The following is a 24095-nucleotide window of genomic DNA, read 5'->3' as shown; positions in this document are numbered from 1 at the left end:
AAGTGCATAGCTTCAAGAGGTAGAGCTGGTTGTTAAATAAACTGGCTTAGACACAGACCTATGGCTCCCTGTGTGATGGCCTTAACCTTTTGCCTCGTTTACTCCATGTTTGTGCGTCTGGCCTGCCGTAGGTAAGAAATCTAAGCCTTGCTTCAGTTTGCTCTCACCCTTGGCTTCTCTGTTGTTAATGCTGCGCATTGGCTTCGTGTGCTCTGCTGTTGTATTGCAATGTAAAAAGTCTTTTGTCTCTTCTGTCTTTGTCGCTGCCAGCTGCTAATCTGAATGAGGTGGAAAAAGGTTAGTTGCCTTTTAAGTCTATTATGATTTCCATTTTAGTTTCCCTCTTTCTTTTAAAGCTACATAGATTTCATTGTGTGTACATGATGAAAGGAATGTTGGCAAAATCTGAAATTAATATGTCAAATCAGTCCCTCAGATCCTTGACATGGAGAGCTATGCCAAACACTGTAAAAGGGGCATCTGAAGTGCACTTTATCAATTTCTAGAAAGCTATGAAAGATGTACCCTGAGTGAGAAGAAGGGGTGGCTAAAAAGAAAGACTAATACTTTCTACTTCCTACTTGGTTTTATGCTTCTACTTTTTAAAGATCTCACAAACAAGAATAACTTTTACAGTGAAAACCAGATCATTCAGTACAGTATATAGGGTACAGACAGAAAAATTTTTAAATAGTGGAAATTTCCTTATACCTCTTAACTAACATCATTAGTAATTTGAAACATGGAAAATATTGGAAGATGTATATATTTATTAAAACATTTTATAAAATAAATATTACAAAGCCCAGGAGGTTGATTTTTAGACTCACATTGTCAAAACACATTATGGAATGTCATGAGGATTTGGCAGTATTTCTAAAGCATAAAAAAAAAAAAAAAACTATATCTAATCACTGATGTCAACATGGTCCACATAGTTCCCCAAAAACATCAGGGGCCCGGGAAAAGACGTCCTAGAGTAATGCTAGTGATAGGCATTTCTGGGGAATTATCCTGAAGGATTTGTGAAATTCCATCATAAAGATTCAGAATGATTACTAACAACATTGGATTTTTACTCATTCAGCTGACTAGATGTCTTCACATGTCACATACAGGCACGGCATCCTAACAGGAACACAATATGTGCTTGTCTTGACATTTCCGGTTGTATGTAAAGCATTTGCAGTGGGATAATAGAGTTAACATGGAATGCATTATATAGCAGTTCTCCTCTTCTCTGCCTACTAAGGACTTCATTAATTTTTTTTTCTCTGTTGCATTACTTAGGTGATATGCTGTGTTTGGTCACTTACTATGTACAGAGTTAAGTTGAAAACATGGGAAAAAAATAATAAAAATTAAAATTAAAAAAAATGGGAAAACATGGCTTCATATTTTAGAATGTTAAAATAAAGCCTGTGCAGTTCTTGGAGGATTAATGAATCCAATACTATTGTTGGTCAAATGTCCCCTTTTCTTTTTACAAGTACTAAAGCAATTAGTGGTCTGGACAGGGATGTTTAAGGTTTGATTCCATCTCAGAAACACAATAGCAATTGTTCTGTTATAGGAATATGTCCTTAAATAGTTATCTATACTCTCAGGAACTAGCTTGGCAGTGTGATAGGGTTTTAAATCACCATGTGGTTTCATATGTTGACTAAATTTCATGCTTATGTTTATAAAAATGCCTTCTCTTTCCAAGAATCTGCTGCTGACTGAATTCGCTTCAAAAAGCAGTCAAACTCTACTCTATTTTTTAATCCAAAACTTAACTAGAAATTAAATTTCAGCTTCTTTAGAGCAGAGAGTAGCTTTCTTAAATAAAGAGAAACTCCATAATTAGGTAATGTATTGTTACTTTACAAAAACACCGTAGATGTGAACAAAAGGATTTAAGGTAATAACTTGTATAAAATAGGAAAACATTTTACCCAAGGTTACACACTTTGCAAGTAGGGATGCAAATGGAAACCAACATCTAACTGACCCCAAGGCATGCACTGCGATTGGGAGTAGGGGTGGTTTCCATTGGAATAAGTCTCTTCCTGTTTGCTACTATCTTCCAGGCTTGGAATCTTTTTACATCCCATAGTGGCTCTGTCTATGGTTTAGGGTAAGCAAGCTCTTCTTCTGCTGTCTTTTCAGCTTGCTGTATATAATAGTCTTTTATATCCATTTGAAAAGAGTGAAGCTGTAACCACAAAATTCAGGTGCAGGCAGTCTATTTTATCTACACATGAAAAAAAATGCCTAATCAATGCCTGCACAATTAATTAAATATTTTCCCTGATAACTAGGCTACCTTCCATCACAAAGGGCAGGTTGGGGGTACTGATGAATTTGTGTAGCTAATGAGAAAAGCTCAGGTTTCTTATCCTGGCATGAGGTTATCAACTCTGGGACTTTTTACATTTTTTTTTTCTTCTGGGAAACAGGGATAGTGACATCTGCCCACCTCACATAGGTGCTTGAGAGTAAGATGGAAGATTGGGGAAATACCATATAGTGTTAAATATCTGTACTTCAAAAATACCAGGGGCTGCTATTCTAATGGCATAAGAATTCTTAAGGGAATTTTGATAGAGAAAATCTTACCTGAAGTAAATTATATGTGCGAGGGAAATTTCTCTCCCCATATTTTTCAGTATGTCTTTCTTTAAATTATTATTTTGTATTTCTGTTTTCCATGCACATTTCAAATGGAAAGACTTCAGGAAGGTCTTTGATTCTCTTTACCCCTTTACTCGTCTTTGACGTATAAGGAAATATTAAATGCTGAAGAACTCTTGGGTTTCACAGTTTTGTTTGTTTGGGTTTTTTTTTTTTTTAGGTTTTGTGTATATTTTTAAATTTTTATGATCCCTTAATAACAGTGACTCTTACTGCTGTTTATTCTGCCTCAAAATACATAACACTTTAAGTCAAAGTCAATATACGTGCAATCATGCTTGCAGTGTGTTTTAACTCGAGAGAATATTCTAGAAGCCTAATAAGATTGTGTAGTTTGCCTTCGTCTTCCTACCTTTCAAAGTCTTCTTAAATTTGAATCTCAGAAAACCTGTTAAAGGTCCTGTTTGCTCTTTAGTTAGTAGGCAGGACCCATTCAGCCCAAAACAACAGTTTAGCTTTACTAAGCCTTATTTCAATCTAGTCTGGATTTATTTATTTTGAAAACAGATTTAAATATTTCTAGAGTTTCAGTAGTTGTTGGAATTGGCTACATTATTTAGCTCCAATGTTCCAATGAGGAAGTACTGAAAAACACCTCTTTTTTGTTTATTTTGGGGAGAGGCAAGTTTTTTATTTTAAAAAATCAAAAGATATTTATTGAGAAAATACCTTATACAGGACACTGTGCGAAGCATCAAATGTGATTTTGTTAAATGCATAAAACATGATCCCTGTCTACCAGGCAAACTATTTGGCTTTGTTTCCTCACTTTGAGTTCAATTTGGGTCAGTTATTTCACCAGTACAAAGCCATCATGTCTCATACCCCAAGAAAGTGGCATAATATACTTAAACTTTACTATTTGATAAGTAAAAAGTCTTTTCTGAATGAAGGCAAATTCAGCGTTCTAGCGAACAAGGCATTACGGAGCAACCCATTTCATACTATTTAGAACAAAAATAAGAACATAAAATAATTTTCCTTGTTTAAAACATCTCATTATCCACATTTACAGAATATTTTCTTGAGCCTTCCTATTTTGAATTATAATTAATTTTATCTCATGATGTTATTCTGTGACAAGGTACGCCTTCTACACATGGCCCATTTTGTATACCTTTTGCACCCAGAGGACATTTCTCAGTGGCTATTGGATTTTCATGAACCCCCTCCCCTCAAGATCATTTCCTTATATAGAAATAAAACCATGGAATTAATTAAGTTTAGAGAAGTAGAGATGATCTGGGTAGTTTATTGATCATATTTTGGAGGCCACTGAACTTTCTAATTGATAGGATGAATTTCAGTGTTATTGGACACAAATAAGAAACCATCATATTATTGAAAAGAATCCTCAGGAAGACTTGGTTCTTAAAAAAGAAAAGGAGGAGGAAGACAAACAGTTCATCCATCTCCTTGCTACACTGAAAGGTCTCTGAGAGTAAAGAGAATGTTTTTCTTTATATGAATGAAGAACAAATGGGAAATGTGCAATTTTTTTTATAGGAATGGGATGGAATGTTTAAATTTTGGTCACGAGAAACATTCAGGTCTATTTATCTTACCTTTCTCAACCAGGCCACTTAAGTGCTGATACTCCTATGTCTATCATTCCTGAATTCACGCACTCCATTTCCAATTGGAATGGTTATTCTTTTGCAATGAGACGGTAGATAGTGCAGCTCGTCCGGCCTGCCAGGGCATACTTCGGGCTGGGCTCTTGGAACACAGATCTGCTACAGGGATTCCTTATTCTCTGTTCGTCCTTGCATTGTTCTTTATACCATCTGGGTCTCCTTCATGAATGTTCTTAAAGCTTTTTCCTTTGAAAAGCAATCAAAAAGTGCTCTCTTCCACCTTTTTCAGTAGCCATCGAGTACCCACCCAGTTTGTGCCAGGCAATTTGCTAGTCAATGGAATGGGAATGAGGAGGTGTAAAATATCAGTAAAGGTATCCTCTGCACTCAAGTTGTACTTATAAGAAATTAAATCTCATTTATTTCATCCTAGTTTCATCAAAACTAGGTTGCTGTTTTTGATACCTTCCCTTGCTGTGCCAATTCAAGTAAGGTAAAATTAGGACCATTTATTCAGGATTTTCTTGAGGCAAACAAGAACTTCAAAATGCAAATATTTGAAGAATGATGCATCTCCAGAACTCTGTCCTGGAGATTGACCAGATTTCCTCCCCTGTTATATTTGAAAATGTCATAACAGATTAAGTTTAACACTAGAATGCTGGTTCAGTTATTCAGATTGCTGTCATAAGTTCCCTATGATTATCATTATTAATGATCCTTTTTGTATTAAAAAAAAAAGTTTGGTGATAATTTATAAATGGGAACAAGAACAGTGGGCAGTGTCAGCCCAGGACCCTCCTCTCTCCCTTCATATATCTATGATTTCCAGAATGGGCTCTGAAACTTTTTTCTGTTTCAGAGAAAAAAATCTGGTTATGTTAGCAAAAACTAGCAACAGTTGAGTATTCCAGCAATGCTATGTACCTATATTTAACATTGTTTTGTTGTAGACGCCCTCAACCTGAATTTATAACTTGTCATTTAACTTTTGGAAAAATTAAAATGAGATGCTTACTGAGTCAAATGTACTTTTTCCTATTGCTTTATCAGTCTAAAATGACTATTTTAAACAGTGAGAAGTTCAAAAATTTCAGAAATCCTAATCCAGGGGCCAAATAATCAACCCCTTTTCTGCTGAGACTTTGAGGACTGAATAAACCCATGTGAGACATGCTCTTACTCAAATTTCTTGGCAGATGGAAATCAACAAATTGTCTGATAACTCTTCATACATATCTTCTTCTTAAAGGCATAGTTAACCTTAGCAAGAGGAGAAAATTTCTTTAGGGGTAATAATGAATTTGAGGACTGTGTAGTATATTTTTAAATAATAAATAAAAATAATAAGTCATTCAGCCAGTGTCTAAGCCAGGATGCTGTCCATATTTTAGTCACTAAACGAAGCCCAAGGAATGCTGGAGAATTAGGCTTTTTTTTTTTCCTTCTCATTTTTCCAGATTGTAATTTCTCCAGAGAAAGGACCTCATCACATATCATCATGCATGTCCTTTAATCATTTGATGGGTCAGTCTCAAAGTATTTCTTCCCAACATTTTATTATGAAAATTATTAAATTAAAGCAGCTTTGTGTTTTGGTTAAATAAATTCCCACTCCAGGGTACATGTGAGTTAATCCTATTATTAATGGTTGCTTTCCTTTTAACACTATATTTATTAGTTTCAGAAAGCATTTAATGTTAACTCCTATGGACTGTATAATATCTTCATTATTCATTGATTCGCCAAAGAATCACTATAGCTAAAAATTTTCAACAATGCCATGAGTTGAACCAGTATTTTTTTTTTTTGAACCAGTATTTTTTTAAGGAAAAGCGTGTTTAAGAAATTTGTGTAAGGGAAATGTAAATTATTAATTTATGACAAGATTCAACTCAGGTATCCTCCAGTTATCATGAGCTTTGATGTCTTTGAGATAAGTTAATAAAACATATTCTTCTTTTTAAATTAATAGTAATATAGATAGTTGGTAGTTATTAATTGTAGCTCTCCGCAAAGTTGAAGCCAGTCTTCCTGTTCATTGTAAAGTTGATGAAACAGACATTGGACTCACTTTTCTCCCTCTCTACAAGACACAGTTGCTTTGTAATTCTCTTGGTCTTTGTCACCTTTAATACCCTAAGGGGAGAAGTTTCATTGCAGTCCTCTCATGTGTAAGTTCCGTGAGAATAGGGATAAAAGACATTTTGTTGTCATAGTTCACCATTTTACTCCTAGCTTTAACACGGGTCCTCATACATAGTTGACACTCACAATGTATGATGATGTTAAAAATCTGATTCGTTGTCATAATCATGAGAAAAAGCTATAGGGTGATCACTCCATATGATATCATGGAAGAAGTTTGTAGAATAGTTCCAAAGTACTTCAGTAAGTTTGATAATAAGAAATGCAAACAAAAGGATAAGTTAAGATGCTAGGAGTATAAATGAAGATAACAGGAAGAGCTCCCTGTATCCAAGAAGGAAGGAACATTAAAATCAGCTAGTTTTGGGATGCCTGGGGTCGCTCAATTGTTGAGCATCTCCCTTTGGGTCAGATGTGATTCCAGGGTCTACTATCAAGTCCCACATCAGGCTCCCCGCAGGGAGCCTGCTTCTCCCTCTGCCTGTGTCTCTGCCTCTCTCTGTGTGTCTCATGAATGAATAAATAAATAAAATCTTTTATAAATAAATAAATACATACATACATATATAAAATCAGCTCGGTTCATAGATCTAAAATGAAGCAGGAGGCAGGGCCAATTGCAGGGACCTTTTTCCGTAACAGCCACCAAAGTACATTAGTATTTCTGCCTCACTTCAACAGTGTCACAATATCACAACCTCAGACAGTTCTGGGCACATGCTGACACTTTGTTCTTACCACTGAATGCAATCATGTCCTGTGCAGCCCAGGGTGATGGTCCCTCTTTTAACCTGCTCTCTGCATTATCCATCTTTGTAGGTTTGTCCTTTTGCATGTACATGTGTGTGTGAGAGATTACTTTTTTAGAGCCACAGTTGACCTTGCACAATTTCCATTCCAGAAGATCATTTTACCAATGAAGAATTGGAGCCCAGAACGAAAGAAATAGTTCACTTTCCTGCAACCAGGCCACTGTTTTATAATGAAGAAGTTGCAGAAGGCCATTTGAAGCGATAACTCAGCAACCCAAATATCATCTCACCCACTAAGAGTACTTACTCCCTAGGATTTCTTTATGCTGGCTCAGTCCTCGCTCTAAACAGAGCATTAATTCTGGTGATCTTGCTTCTACTGTTCCACCTACAAGGTGACCATAACATTTATCATTCAAGTCAGGGCATCTGTGTGAGTTCATTGATGATTACCTTAAAACAAGAGGACTGTCCTGAGCAAGCCAGCATATGTGGTCACATTACCACCATATCAAAATCTTCAGAAAAATCACATTTACAGGTATTCAGTAAATAGTGATTATATTTCCTCCTCAAGAGTGGGCTTTGAGGAACCATTCCCTTTTAGGAACCATTCCCTTTTAGGGGAGTGGGCATCATTCTTGCTTTGCTCCTTTACAGCTCATGCTACTATAACTGTAGAACTTGGCCATTTCCAATCCTACTTTCTGCCAGACTTATCTGATAGACACAATCAGGAAGAAGTGATCCAAGAACTAGATGTCACTTTTTTACAAAAAAAGACACCTGTTTAGAAGATGCAATGCCTTTTCTTCATAAGTCATAGCAGATTATTCACCCTGTTATTCTGAAGAAATAACAATAGGCTTCCTGTTTGACCACTCTCCCTTTCTTCTCCAAAACATATCCCTCCCTCCCTCTCTCTCACACACCTCTTTTTAAATTCTCACCAAAAAAAATTAAAATAATTTAAAAATAAATAAAAAAAATAAAAAATAAAAAAATAAATAAAATAATTTAAAAATAAAATAAACCAAAAATAATAATAATAATAAAAATAATAAAAGAAACCTTAAAGCATAAGGCAAAAGTGAAAATGAAATCACAATTTCCAGGCAACCATTTTGTTCCATGCTATTACTTTGTCATTGGGGACTTCTAAGGGTATAGAGCTGAAAGCAAATAAAAAATAAAGATTTCCTCGGGTTTAGCAGAGTGGGTTGGAGCCAAATTATGGAGTCCATGTTTGTCTAGACTCCTGTCTCGAGGGGTTCCTGGGCACTGAAATTTAACCACTCTTCAAGGATATTGTCCTTAACCACTCCAATGAGCTAACTTATGGTTCCTGCCACCATGTTAAAAATATAAAGACTTGCTGACAGGATAATAGATTACAATGCTAACTATGTGTGGTAGAATAAAGAACATTTCCACCTTTCCTTTCTATCACCTCATACTTCATCATCTCAAGAAGGGAGCTAGGCACTGATGATACTGTCTCAGGCAGGCCCTGGACCATTGAAAGAGCAAACGCAATTGCCTTATTTTCCATTATTTTCCCCTGATTTTTTTCACTAATTCAGTACTAGCTCTAACTACATATATAGGAAGGAAGGAAGGAAGGAAGGGAGGGAAGGAAGGAAGGAAGGAAGGAAGGAAGGAAGGAAGGAAGGAAGGAAGGAAGGAAAGGAAGCAAGGCAGGCAGGCTGCATAATGTTCACTCAATTTTGTGAGTTTTAGGGGAAATTTTTCAGTAATACCTAAAAGCATAGGAGTGAACAAGTGTTAGTGAATTTTATTTCTATTCGTCATGGAAAACCAATGCAGCTTTCAAATGTCCAACTTTCCTTTACTGGTTGAGATGTAGATATAAATAAATTTCTGCATTTTTCTGTGGAGCTTTCTACAATTCCCATCTTCTATTGAGCTCCTGAGTCTCACCACTGCAGGACAGTATTTGCACTGTAAAAGCTACCTTCCCCCAAGTACAGTAGAATCTAGTATAATTCAAAAAAAAGAAATAGTCCAATGAAAACATTTATTTTAATATTTGGCCAGAGAAAATTTAAAGTAATGCTTAAAGAAAAGTCACCTTTTATAATTAAAAATGCATGATTAATTATTAAGCAAAAATTAAACAAAAATATCTAAATGCTAAAATGAAATCCAAGTTAAATATACACCAGTAAGATAGAGAGCTCTTACATCTTTTTTCAGTAACTATTATTTTAGTATGTCATAATATCATACTTTATAGAGATATAAAGGCAAATATGCCAAGAATACTGCTCTCAGTGATCTTCCAGTCAAAGAAAAGGAATGAGATAAACACCATGAAATCTGTGCTATCCAAAAGAGTGCAGCCCTATTACCTTTCCTTATTAAATGGTTGTCATGAACATTAAGTGACTTCATATTTGTACAGTGTTTAAAACTATCTGATACATTAAACACTGTACAAATACTTATGAAGTCCATAAATAAATGCATACAATATATGTTCCATAGGATAGGCAGGCATAGGCAAACATGACATAGAAAAATTGTAGACTGAAAACAAATGGTTGAAAAGATCCATGAAGATTTCATAAAGAAGGGACGTACAATGGATGGAAAAATTGACAACATAACTTATTAAAGTTACTAACACAAAAGAAAATACTATTAACCCAGACATGAACTTGAGATAAATTCATGAAATCATAACTAGACACAAGAGACAAGTATAGGTCGCAAGATTTGGCTTTAGTAGTGAGTCAGGCAGAAATGGGATGTAGAGGATGCCTTTGTGATAGTTGTTAGTATTGTAATATTTGGTGACACTAACAGGGAGACAGATGCTTTTTGAGGTGATAAATCTTAACCAGAGTTATTGGTCACAAAAAATTATCATACACAAGTTCAGTAACGATTAATATTGCTGCTGTGCTATTCTTATAAGATAGACTCCTTATAAAATAAAATAATCCTTATTTTATAAGAAATATTATGTACCTATTTTATAAGGAAAAGCTATCAATAGCTTTTTACATTCAAATAAGCATGTGTAGTCTGAAAGCCATTGATTACAGAATGGCCAATCTGTTTAGCCAACAGTTTTTTAGAACCATTTCCTTTTTCACACCTTTCCACACCGAGTTATGGAGGTACACCTGATGGAAAATTAAGGGTCAACTCTAATTTCTTCTATTAGAGATGAATTTCTCTTTCTGTGTTCTATGTTCTTTCTCAACTGGTTGATTGGGAGCTGATTGAGGGCAGAGTCCATTACATCTGTCCTTGTGGCTGCAGCATTTAGCACAGCATCATATAGTAAATACTTAACAAGCTGTGGTTTAGGTCGGCTTGATTGGATTGGGTTGGGTTGAGTTGGGTTGAGTTGGGTTGGATTGGATTAGATCCAAGTGAATAAGAAGTCAAACTTTTTTCCCTTTGCTTAGAATTTTTAAAACAATTTCTTATTTGAGTGTAGAGTGAAAAATACATATTTTAATTTATTTTATATCTTAAATGGTCCCTCTCTACCATAAATGATAACAAACTGCCTTGTCTGCAGACTACGGTAAACAGCCTGTATCCAACCAAGTAGATTTGATTAGAAAATTAAAAAATGAATTCATCCTGGTAGGCTGATAAATCATAATGAATGAATTCCATCAAGGTGAATTACTTAAAGTAAAACTAATTGAAAGTGAAAAGCTTTAAATAAACCCTGTTTTAAAATAGCTCATTACGTACGTGTTGTTGAAAACTCGTATCATAAATCAAGAGACACAGCCTCCTTATAGAAGAAATATAGAAGACTTTCGGTGTAATTAGTTCACTTTAAGAGATAGAAAAAAATTACCTTACACCAAACTGATATAATAACTGAATACACTTATATATTTGCATCATGGATGCAGATTCTTGAAGTGTAAATAATATGCCGCATTGAGTTGCTAAGCAACTCTTTCTACTGGTTAGCAAAGTTTTTCCTTAAAAGGACAAGTCTTATAACAAAGGAATGCACTGCAAACTCCTCGTTTTTTAATGGTGCTGCTAATATCCATACACCTTGAATGAATGAAAGTTCTAACAGTTTCTTGGAAAGGAACAGCTGCCCACAGTGGTGTCACTTTATTCATTCATTTACTATATAGGACACAAAAAGTGACTAAGAGGTAGGGGTAGCAAAGAAGAGAACTTTTAAGTCTCAGATCTTTCTAGTTATTAGGTCACAAAATGATGGGGAAAGTCTCACTGAAAATTATGATTTTGGCCTAACATATCGGAAAATAAAATAGACCACATTACTTATAATTGAAGAAATCTCTTGAAGAGTTTTTCAGACCTGGAATTCAACATAGAGTGTCTAGAATCTGCATGGTTGTGCTTTTAGCTCTCATTTATTGATAAAATATATTCTTAATTAGCTAGCTAATATTCGGGGGGGGCAGGGAGTGTATATCCCTTTCAGATTGATTCAGGTTGATTCTCCTTTTGCTTTTTCCCATCTTAGTGGATATAACGAAGGGGTATTCGGTTGAGCTGTTGAAATGAAGTCATACGAGGGAAACAAAGTCTTTTTCTTCCAGACTTTATAAGACCTCAGACAAAAAAAAGAAAAGAAAAAAAAAAGACCTCGGAGACTATGAAGATACGAGGATTATGTTTTCAGACATAAAACATCAGAATAGGCCAGACATAAAGGGGTACCTACCACGTGATTTCACTTACGTCACGTTCAGAAACAGACACAACTGACATGGGGTCCTGTTAATTTCCTTACCCCGGGGTCAGGCTTCTGGGGTGCTAGTAAGTGGTGTGTTTCCGGATGTGGGCGCTGGCTGCACGGGAGGGCTCCGCTTGTGAAGATTCACTGGCCATTCAACCATCCTTTGGGTCCATGCCATACCTCAGTAAAAAGGCCAACTTAGCGTAAATAAAACAGCAGAAACGCAAAAGCATCCGGGTTGCCTTTTCCTCCTTCCAACAGTATATTCTGAAGGGGCTCAGAGTAGTGGCAAATCGCGATAGTTGTGTTGCCCCAAACCGTCAGGCTGTTGGGCAGCGTGACCAGCGTCTCGGATCTTGGCTTCGTGTCTTGTGATGTATTTTTCTCCCCAGTCACAAGCCGTGTTAACCTCTGGGGCCCGCGACGGCCGCTGCCGGGAAGCCTGCTAAGCTTTCTCTGTGAACTAACGCCGTTTGCCATGTTAACAGGCGAGTTGTGTGAGGAGAAGCTGGACTTCTGCGCTCAGGACCTGAACCCCTGCCAGCACGACTCCAAGTGCATCCTGATGCCCAAAGGATTCAAGTGAGTCCCAGGCTGTGTCGGGCCCACAGGGCGGGGCTGCTCCCCAGGAGCCTGTCCGGCTCCCCTTCCTTTCCGGGCCTCGCCCCCACACCCTTGCTCGGGATGAAGGGGACATCCTCTAGCGTCAGCGGCGCTTTCATAAGTGTTCATCTACAGCATCGATCGTTTATGTTTTAGTAACCACAGGAAATGAAATACGGCCTTTCCTTCTGTCCCATGGCCCTTCCTGGGGAGTCGTATATGAAATCCGTTAGCCTTTGACTGTGTTTATTTAAATGCATCTGAAGGCCAGACAAATCCGTAATGTCTACGAGCTGCTTTGTCAGCTGAATGTGAGTCTGTGGTAGGGAGGGAGTTTAATCTAACTGAGATTTTTTTCTTGGTCGGCAACAATTCTTAACCATCCAAGGTTTAGAAGGTGGAGTGACCGGATGTCCCAGATGCCCGAGGACAGTCCCAGTTGATGCCTGTTGGTGGCTCAGCGTTGTTATTGATGATAGTGCCCCTTCCACCTTACGTTCGTCTTGTGTGGGGTGATAAAGCATATAGTCCCTCTAGGTACAGGGTTCCCTCGAGTGAACTCGTAATTTTAAAATTACTTCTTTTTCCTCCTCCATAGTCTTCCCGAAATATATTTGGTATCAAATTAAATTACTCCTTCGCCACGATCCTGGAAGAGTGTAAGGATCTGTCAACAGCAACTCCTCTTCTTAGAGCTGATGGTAGTTTCGAGATCATCTGGTCCAAATTTTTCATTTTAAACATGAGGAAAACAGGACCCAGACAGGGCGGTGGCTGTCCACAGATCTCGGGGCTATGCATTGGCAGAGGTGGGAGCTGGATCTGCTGGTTCTCACTTGGGCGATTTTTCTAATACGAGTTACCGCCAGGAAGTTCCGTAGTTTATTAACATTACAGTTGGTTTGCTGCAGGAGGTAAGTTGGAGTCTCAGGAATGACACAGTCGGGTTCAAGAGTGGAGAAGCCGTGTTTATGTCAGGCAACTGGCAAACAGAATTATTTGTTCTTTTACCCAGTATTTATTGAGCACCTGCCAAGGGTCAGGGCCCGTGGTAATACCACCAGCCTGTGTAGCGTTTTATAGCTACTCACATTCACATGCTTTATCTTCTCAGTGAAATAACTTAGGCTTAATTGCCAGAAGGTGCAGAGAATTAAAAATTACTTGGGTTTAATTAAAAAAACTTGGGTTTTGTAAGATGGGAATTGAGCTGAAACTCTAGCATTCTGATACTTGTCCACAAATTATCAGGTACTCTAAGTTGAACGGGAAGTAGGGTCTGTATCTCCAGACCTGCCTTTCACAGATCAATCTGAATAAAATATTTATTCATATTTTATTTACAGAATATTTTTATGCCCTTTCGTTTAAAATGTTGGAATATACAAACACAGTTTTAGAATATACAAATACAAGGGCGCCTGGGTGGCTCAGCCGGTTACACGTCCCGACTTCCGACTCCCGGTTTCAGGTCATGATTTTGCAGTGGTGGGATCGAGCCTCACCCTGGGCTCGGCGCTCGGCATGGAGTCTGCTTCAGGTTCTCTCTCCTTCTCCCTCGCGCTTGCTCTCTCTCAAATGAAATCCTTTTCTTTTTTTTAAAGATTTACTTATTTTTTTTAATTGGAGTTCAATTTGCCAACGTATAGAATAACACCCCAGTGCTCATCCTGCCAAGTGCCCACCTCAGTGCCCGTCACCCAGTCACCCCCACCCCCCAACCACTTCCCTTTCACCACCCCTTGTTCATTTCCCAGAGTTAAGTGTCTCTCCTGTTCTGTCTCCCTAAAATCTTAAAAAAAAAAAAAAAAGGGAAGAATATACAAATACAGTGGCAGTACCCACTGATGCCGTTTGGTTCCTTATCGAGAGAGAAAATATCTTTGATTCTACTTTTCATTATGTTTTAGTTTATCATCCTATGCAAAAACCAGAGGTCTTACTGAAATCCTTATGTATACAAAATTCCACATTGCATTTTGTTCAGCAAGGTACTGTACGTGAATTATTTTAACTCCCAATGTCTTTGATCTGCCCACAATTGAATTTAGCCAATTGAAAATCCACCACTCCCCCAAGAAAAAGAAAAGCCACCACGAACATAACAAATATTATCATTTCTCAGAGGAATTCGTCAGGAAAGCACGTGGCTTACAGAACCGCTTACCTGCCGTGCAGGTACCCGTGGGCTTTGTGCAGTGCGATTTTAAGCTAAAAAATTCATAGGACTTCATGGAAACCATTAAACAATGAGAGAATTTGTCTTCAAAAAGACCACTCCTTAGTTCAACCTCTTCTTTTACCACTGATTAACTTACACTCTCAGAAATGCATCTTCCTGGATTGTGGGTTAGCTGATTCGGGCAGCCCGTTGCTTTCAGCAGCAGTTTGGGAGCTTGTTTCGTAGCCGTATGTAGTTTAGCAGGAAGCAGGTGAAGTCCCAGTGTCCACTGCTCCATATTATAAATTAATTGCAAATTGTGGGAGAAGAGAGGTGCAAAAAAAGGACGATGGCCTTAAAAACCAAAACCATATGAAGCTGCTAAAGAGAGTCCCTCCTGACAAATGTTGTTTGGACAAACCGTATGGTCTCTTCAACTTCATTTTCTTATTACTGAGCTAACAGAGCTGGCTTTACTTTTCTTGCTTTATTATAGACCTCATAAATCTCCTAAATTGCTTTGAGGTATTTTTAGACCATGATGTGCCATAAGCAAGTATTTTCAAGCATGCGTCTTCCTTAGTCAGCTGTTGGGCTTCTCCACAATATATCTTACAGTCTCTGCTTTCCTCCTCCCTCCTTGGCAGATCATAGAGTTGAGGGGATGTGACAGGTTTTATTGATAATACAAACCTTGAGGAATTCTTTTTTTGTTTGTTTGTTTGTTTTTTGGTTTTTTTTGTTTTTTTTTTACCTTGAGGAATTCTTAAATATTTTCTTCTGTTTCGAAATTTGATGTGAGGAGCAAGAGGAAAACCAAAAAAAAACAAAAAACAAAAAACAAAAAACAAAACAACAAAAAAAAGTTGGTCATAACAGGCCTGCAGTTCTGATGGGCTCGAAAAATAGTATTTGTAGAGAAGAGAATATAAAACAGCTCTTAGCCACTGGTGGTGAGTGTGTGGTTCTCTTATCTTTTGCTTTGATTTCTTTTCTCAGATAAATAATTCAGGGTGTTTCAAAGCATTTCTTCTTTCTTTTAATGCGTGGCTCACATGGACACTGGTGGAAGCTCTCTTCCCAGACTTTGTCCGTCTATTCGAGGATGTGTATGGCCACTTAAGACCCATTTAACTTCAGACGTGTTGTTTGCTCTGCTCTGTTAGGATTTAGTATTAGAACCACGGGCTCTAGAGCAAGCGTGCTTCTGCAGTGACCTCATTTTATTTCCCAATTCACACATGCAGAGCCCAACGTCTGCTCTCCTTAGAGGCCATACACCCCCATTTATTCTGATTCATCGGCCCTCCGGTAACTCTTAAATCCTGATTCTGCATTTTTCAGAGAAAACCCTCGGTGTTCCGTCATGTCCACGCACTCCCTTGGGCATCTTTAATTATCCTCATTCATTTAAATCCTAATGGCCCTGAAATAGAAAACTGGAAAATTAGTCAAGACGAAACCACGGAAGAGTTTAGGGGATTATGAAGACTTGATAGAATCATCCTTTGGACACCTACCTACCCTTATTGATCATGCATTACATATCAAACACACATTCTCTTACAGATGGCGGTTTTATCTAATCGTTTAGCAAACCCATGAGATGGAAATTACTTTGTACCGTGGTGAAGACACAAACACCTCGGAAGCGTAGGTTAGTCAAGACCACAGACATGCAGGGATGAAGCCACGGTACTGACCCGGCCCTGACTGCAAAGTCCAAATTCTCTAAAGCTGAATAAGCTGTCGTTTCCTGGTTTGCTTTTTTTTTTTTTTTAAGTCGGTGACCCCTCTCTTAAACCCCAAACAGAAACACCCGTGGAAGCCCGACGTGTAGAACCGATAAACCAGCGCAGGAGGATGTTGGGGAAGAGAGGAGGGAGGCAGGAGGCCGCGGGGGCTGCCTTCCCTCCTGTGGCCCCTTCCGGCTCCTCAGAGCAGAGTTCGAAAACCCCTGCACCTGCCCGGCTGCCTTTCCTCGGGCGACTGCAGGGCGCTTCGTCCTTCAGCGGTTAGAAGTCCGGGCCCTACTGCCACATGGGTGGGACCTTGTCCTTGAGGCCCTTGTCCTTCCGATGCTCCCCGTGGAGAGGGAGTCCGAGGGCCACATGCGGGCGGGGGCAGCGGGGCCTGGCGTGGGGGCAGTGCTGCGGGGACACCGGCTCCCCCACCAGGCTGGCGCCGCCCCTTCCCTGGGGCCTCCAGACCGAGCAGCGGCCGAGGGCTGTCGGCGGACTCGGGCCCACGTGCAGGTCACGTCCTTAGGAGACGGTCCCGTAGCCCTTTGCGTTCTGCTTGTTCAAGCGAATTAAAGCGAATGAAGACAGGATGGGACAGGCGGGGGCGCGCAGGGAGGGGGCGCTGGGCAGGGAGGAGGAGGAGGAGGGCAGCGAGCGAGGGAGGGGAAGGGAGGCCGCAGGGAGGAGGCTGCTGGCGCCCGTGTCCCCGCGTGGACGTGCGCCGCCGACCGAGGTGGCAGATGGGGCCGGGGGCCCTGGGGGCTACTGGGCCTGTAGCTTCCGAGTTTCGCGTTCTCGGCCTCCTCCGTCGCAGCTGATCTCTCCAGCGGCAGAGCCGAGGCCACGCCGTCCGCGGACCCCGGGGGCTCCCCGGAGGCCGCGCCACCCGCCGCTGGGTGGAATGCGACAGCCTCATGTACCGTGGCCCCGTGGGGTTTGAATCCGTGTCCCGCTCGCGCCCACAGATGCGACTGCACGCCGGGGTACGTGGGCGAGCACTGCGACATCGACTTCGACGACTGCCAGGATCACAAGTGTAAAAACGGAGCGCACTGCACGGACGCGGTGAACGGCTACACGTGCACCTGCCCCGAAGGCTACAGGTAAGGGGGGCGGCTCGGGCGGGGGGCGCGGCGTCGCCCCGAGGGCCTCGGCCCCGCTGGCAGCTGGTAAGCGCCACGCACCGTCTGTCCCTTCAGCGGCTTGTTCTGTGAATTCTCCCCGCCCATGGTCCTCCCGCGCACCAGCCCCTGTGACAACTTCGACTGTCAGAACGGGGCGCAGTGCATCGTCAGGGCGGGTGAGCCAATCTGCCAGTGTCTGCCCGGCTACCAGGGGGACAAGTGTGAGAAGTTGGTCAGCGTGAACTTCGTGAACAAAGAGTCGTATCTTCAAATTCCTTCAGCCAAGGTCCGGCCCCAAACGAACATCACCCTGCAGGTAAGCGGGGGCCCGGCTGCCTCACTCTGAGCCACTTGCAGCTTTAGGTGCTAGACGCCCCGAGAGGTTCTTAGTGGCCGACCTCACGCCGCAAGGAAATGCTCTCTGTGCGAGGAGCCTTATTCTCTCCAACACTTGTATTCCTCTTTTTTGAGGTTTTATCTCTATCCATGAGACACACAGACAGAGGCAGAGACCCAGGCAGAGGGAGAAGCAGGCTCCATGCAGAGGGGCCCGATGTGGGACTCGATCCCGGGACCCCGGGTCACGCCCTGGGCCCAAGGCAGGTGCTCCGCCGGGCGACCCCAACATTTACATTTTTCAAATGGGAACCAGGGATTTTTATTCACTACTTGGTTGTGAAACACAGAGACGGAGCCCAACACAATGCATGTCTGGGCTCTGCTGAAGGCACCTTGTCCCTTTGTTTCTGTGACTCTGAGTTCAGGCTCTGCCGGGGGCGAGAGCTCCGCTAGAAGGAGCCCCAGGTGAGGAGGGCGCGGGGGAGGCCACAGCCGGCCGGCGCCTGGCCATTCGTCCCCTGGAACCCTTAGGCGGTGACATGAAATGAACAAACCCGGGTTTCACGGTGACACTTTCCACCGAACCACCTTGTCCCTTAGTGCAAGTCGCTGAGGCCCCCGAGGAGGTGAGGCCACAGGGGTCCTCCCGGATCCGGGCCACGGGCCACCTGGGGCCGCGCGTTGCTTTCGTGTAGGAGGACAACTGTCGCGGTGCGTTGGGCGTTCCGAGGACGTCAGCCGGTCCCAGGGACGCGGCCGCTCCCGAGAGGGCAGGGGGCCTGGGCACGGGGCAGGGGCGCGGCGATACGGGGTATCCAGCGGGGCTCGGGTCACTCCTACCTCCTACTGATTTGGTCCTTTGAAAGCTCAAAAATGCCAAAAAATAGGAGAAAACTGGAGCTTGCTCCCCCCTCCCCCCCCGCCCCCGGCCCTGGTCTTGCCAGGACTGTGAACAGAGGCAAAAAGACCGGGGACGTGAGACCCGCCCGCGGAGCAAGGCTGGCACCTCCAGCACCGCCTCCCTACGTGCCTGTGACTACTGTCCCCGAATTCTTCTGAATTCATTCGCATCAGCGTCATTTAGAAACAGGTCACCTCGCGAGTCACCGTTTCTGCGCGCCTTGCATTGCGACCTTCTCAGAGCGAAAGGAACAAAAATGAATAAGCTTAGGGCAAAAAGCCTTCACCCAGCAGGCTTGTCCCTTGCTGGTGAGGGGGGCGGAGTGCGCCCCGCTGACGCCGGGTTCCTTCCCCCCAGATTGCCACCGACGAAGACAGCGGGATCCTCCTGTACAAGGGCGACAAGGACCACATTGCCGTGGAGCTGTATCGGGGACGGGTGCGCGCCAGCTACGACACCGGCTCGCACCCCGCTTCTGCCATTTACAGGTGAGCGTCTCGGTTCGTGGTGCAGGTGAGGACGCGTCGGGCCCTGTGGCCGCCTGCGGTGAGGTCCTGGCGACGGGGGAGTGATTGGGCCGCGGCGGCCTTCATGACGAGTGTCCCGTGTAGGTGCCTGGCCGAACAGGTGTCACACCCGAGAGGGCCTTACACAGAGGTTGGTGGGGCGAGGTCGAGGACGCGGGATACGGCTACCCCCCCCCCCCCGGTGCCCGACGGGGTGACGGAGGCCCCAGTTGGGGAAATGCACACTCAGCGTGGGATTCGGGCCAGGACGGCCTGGCAGCCACTGTGACCTTCCATGAAGGGACGCAGCCCGTCCTCGCAGAAGGAACCAGGGTTTTAAATACCCAGCCTCACTCTTCTTCCACCAGACGGTCCCCTGCCCATGTTCCCATTTGGCCAAATCAGATTCCAGGAAAAAAAAAAGAATCCGCTGATTGTAATAATGCAATTTGCTGGTGAGCCTCCCGGGGCGCGGGGCAGGGCCAAGGCAGGTGGAGAGGAGGCCTCGAGAAGAAGTTGCAAGGTACCCAGCGCCGCGAGTCATTCAACATCAGCTTTCATGCAACACGTGTTTGTTGAGCACCTACTGTGTGCCAAGCCTTAAGAAACAAAGCCCCAGCTCTTAGGGAGATTGCGCAGAAGGAGCCCAGCGGGCCGCCCACCTCCGGTACGTAATTGGTAATGTTCTTTCTTCTGGAAGTCTTCTAATGTAGTGAGAATGATGGCGTTTTGAAGATATGAAAGGAGTGGTATTCACGGGGCGTGGGTTCTGCCGGAAATGTGCTTCCGGCGTAAGTTAACCCCCAGAGCCCTCTGCTGGATCTCAACACCAATTCGCCGCCGTCTTAGAGACAAGTTCCCTAGTTGATTTGTTCACCCGTAGAAATAAGTGCCACCAACTAGAGCGAGGCCACAGGGTCATACACGGGCCGTGGGTTTTCAGGCAGGTAGCGTAAGTGAGCAAGGCAGGCCAGTTGCGAGAGAAGAGCATGTTCCCGTCGTTTTACTCTTGAAAAGATCTGACTTTTTGGAGTTGCGTCGTAGCTTCTATTATAAACAGCCTTGGTGTTGGCAACATATGAGGAGCGTCTGTGTCTGGAGTGAACTAAAAGCAACCTTTTTGTCAAAAATGGGGCCAGACTGCGTCTACCCAGTTCTCCCTGAAGGCTGCCACGTTGGGAATGTGAGCCCCAGGTTTACCAGAACTCCTGTTTTTTCAAAGAAAGGCATAAATCTGTTAAAAAAAAACAAAAAAAAAAAAACGTAAAGTATTCCATCCTTTGCATTGATGCACATTTTTTAAAAATACCGTATGTGGTGAGCGAAATGCATCTGTAAGCCAAACCTGATTGGCCACAAATTTCAGGCCATTGATTGGGACGTGAAGTTGGAGATCCTGGCCTGCATGGTATTGGTGTTAGTATTGATGCGCTCCGGAAGCCTTCACACCCTGTTCGATCCTTTATAACAGTTCCAGGAAAGTAGATGCCGACGGTAGCCATGAGTGGAATTCAGTGAGTCCTTGTGGTGGTGAGCTAACCCGCTTGGGAATATTTAGAGCATGGAAGCAGACACATAATTACTGGTTTCCAAATGGAATACAAATTTCATCCCCAAATGGTGATAAATGAATGCCAGCGTTTTAGGCATATAGCCTCAATCTGTTTCAGCCCATGAAAAAGTCTCGCGATACTGATTTTTGTGGTTCATTTTTGTTTTCTACTTTTCTCTTTCGTTTTACTTTTTTGCAGCCAAAGAGCACAGAACTCTCAGAAACCACAGTAAAGTTTTCTGGGGTTGGCTTATGAAGGCTAGCTATAAGCATAAAATATGCTTTTAAATATTCCTAGATAAGTCGTAGAAAACCACATGATTATATCACAATGAAGAGCTTTTTTTTATATATAAATGTATTTTTTATTGGTGTTCAATTTGCCAACATATAGAATAACACCCAGTGCTCATCCCAGTCAAGTGCCCCCCTCAGTGCCCGTCACCCAGTCACCCCCACCCCCCGCCCACCTCCCCTTCCACCACCCCTAGTTCGTTTCCCAGAGTTAGAGCTTATTTTGAGTTTCTTCTCTCTCTCTCTCTCTTTTTTTAGGTTTTATTTATTTATTTTACACACGACAGAGAACACAAGCAGGGGGAGCAGCAGGCAGAGGGAGAGGGAGAAGCAGGCTGCCTGCTGAGCAGAGGGCCTGAGGTGTGGGGGTTCGGTCCCAGGACCCTGGGATCATGACCTGAGCTCAAGGCAGATGCTTAACCCACTGAGCCACCCAGGTGCCCCAAGTTTACGTTCTTAGCATTTTTGCCTAACAGTAGAGCATACCATGTGGCGTTTACAAAAAAGAATAATGCCCCATGATGCACTTATCATCATGAGCCAGAAGTCCACTTCTCTGCTTGCAGATCACCTCATGGCGACACCTGTTGTGAGGTCCAGGGAAAGCACAGTTGTTTGATCAATTCTTGCTTTTTTGCTTTATGGCACAAGAATCATGAAGCATCACCCCATTATGTTTAAGTAAAAGAAAAGCAGCAATTACCTAGAATTCAAATACATGATTGATTGATATGGATTACATGCATATATAATATGTGTATATTATATATATGTGTGTGTATATTATATATAAAAATATATTCATCTTCTACTGTGGACCAGGGAAAAATGCTCCTGTGAAATAGAAGCTATAGAGAACAACTAAATTATTTCAACACACTAGGAGACTCGAGGATTTGACAAGTGAAAATCATAGTGGCTAAGATATGTGTTCAGATCTGGGCTTGGCCAATTACTAGTGGATAAATTTGGATAAATTTGGAGCAGATAAATGATCTTTCTGTGCCTCAGAAATCCTCTCTGTAAGTGGCAGTACAGTACGTGCCCAGTAAGGGACCCAATACAGTTGCTCTGTGTTTGAAATTCCAGACTCAGCTCCCTCCTCACTCCTGTCCTCACATTGTCTCCATTCTCACCTCCCTTGTAGCAAGACGAGAAAATGTTTCTGGTATCTCTTTCTGGAGAATAGCAGAGGAATTGAAAAGTCTGTCTTCTCTCCTTATCCCATAAAGGATTGCTTACGATGTCGATAGAGGGGCCATTTGAAAATGACTATCCAGATGATAAAAACATTTACTCCCTGACCTGTGAAAACCCCTTCTGGGAATTTATGCCACAGATATACTGGAAGACCATTGCTGTGCGCACATATCACTGCGGCATTGCTTGTAAAAACAAAAGTTAGGAAACAGCCCTCGTTTCTATCTAAATAAACTATGCTACATCCACACAATGGGACGCGCTGTTAAAAAGTAAAGGGAGGGAGGGGCAGAAGGAGGAAGCTGAGGAAGCTCTCCATGTATGTACGGTATTGAAAGATTTTCAAGGTATTTTGCTCAGTTCAAAAAAAAAAAAAAAGAAAAAAGGAAGCCAGAACAGGAGCAAAGGTGGGTAAATATATATTTTTTCCATTTCCATGTATTTGCATACCCAAAAACTAGGAATAGAGAGGAAAGGGGGTGGAAGCAAGATTCGTGCATGAGTAACACTTTACGTGATGTTGATTTTTGAACTGTTTGAATGTCATTACCACTCAAAACTGAAAATTGAGTAGAAAAGAGCAGATGCTCTAAAGACAGTCTGCCTTGACTCCAGTCCCAGCTCTGCCATCCATTAACCGTGGGCCAGGAGTAAATAGCCTATGTTCTCTGAGCCTCAACCCGCTCTATGGGTAGAGTATGTCATTGTTCCACCGTTGTGGGATTGTACTAGAATTTTATGGTTTTATACATGAAAAAAATCTTTAGGGCAACACATGTCAGATAGTAAACAGCACTAGCTGTTGGGATCATAACGTTAGATTGTCCAAAACATAGTTCATTTCCTTTGCTTCACCCAAACCCATGTCCCTGTCGCATTCTTCATTTCACTGAGAGGCATCACCATCTTCTTGAGCATCATTAGTGTAATGGACTTATTTTGATCTTTTTCTTTCCTTTACCCTCACCTTGAAATCTGTTCCCAGTCGTCACTCTCCTCCTACTAATTTTCTGACTTATCCAAATGCCTCTGACCTTGCCCAGGACTTACTAGAATGTGATCTCTGATGACAGGAATCAGTTCTCCATCATCATAGAAAAGCCCATCAGGAACACTGTTGCCGTCAGCTTCCACAAATTGCTTAATAATTATTTCGTTTGGTTGAATTAAATGCTCAAATCTTGGTGTGCTTCCACGTTACATAACCTTATTAAAAGTGTAAAAGTGTCTTAAAAGGGAGTATTTTTTACATAATCTTACACCAGAGAATTTGTTCAGTTGAATTGCATGATTTTATGTTATATAACATTTAATTTAGTGAAAACTTATTTTCCAAATTAGGCATTCTTTAACGTGCTACTGGAATGTTGCATATGGGAATAATTTTGTGTTTCAGGTGCATCTTTTCAGGTTAATCGTCAACATGGATGGAAATGGATTTTGTTTATTTTAGTAAATGAAATCTGATAAAATTACGGGAAAATAATTATCCAGTAACTTATTTCAGTATGATGTTTTGGGTTTAAAAGGCTTCATTGTAGATGTCCATGTCTTAAATGAATGATAGGAGAACCTTTATATTGTGGACCTATGTCCAGAGAGTGTAGCTACCATAGCTTTAAGGTGTTTAAGAAAACCCAAGCTGTAATCATTATTCCCTTTTCACAGAACGGACGTAGCATGCACATTTTCTCATTTTATTTCTTATAGAAGACCGAGATTTCTTACAGACACTCAGACTGCTAACCAGGCCAGCCCTGCAGGCAGTGATGCGAAGCTACTGTTCTCAAACAGCGTGCATCA

At 42.0% G+C, this 24095-nt stretch overlaps 1 protein-coding gene across 1 annotated transcript in view; it reads left to right on the top strand.

Moving 5' to 3' along the window:
• Positions 1-24095, top strand: part of SLIT2 (slit guidance ligand 2) — a 350583-nt gene that overhangs the window by 311754 nt on the left and 14734 nt on the right. Inside the window, 4 exon segments of the mRNA XM_035714619.2 lie at positions 12359-12452; positions 17342-17479; positions 17576-17816; positions 19098-19228. Of these exon segments, the coding sequence (XP_035570512.1) occupies positions 12359-12452; positions 17342-17479; positions 17576-17816; positions 19098-19228 (604 nt within the window).

Source organism: Canis lupus, chromosome 3, assembly GCF_003254725.2.
Source record: "Canis lupus dingo isolate Sandy chromosome 3, ASM325472v2, whole genome shotgun sequence".
In the NCBI taxonomy this organism is placed as follows: Eukaryota; Metazoa; Chordata; class Mammalia; order Carnivora; family Canidae; genus Canis; species Canis lupus.
Note: the sequence above shows the minus strand (reverse complement) of the source record. Positions and strands in the feature narration are given on the sequence as shown.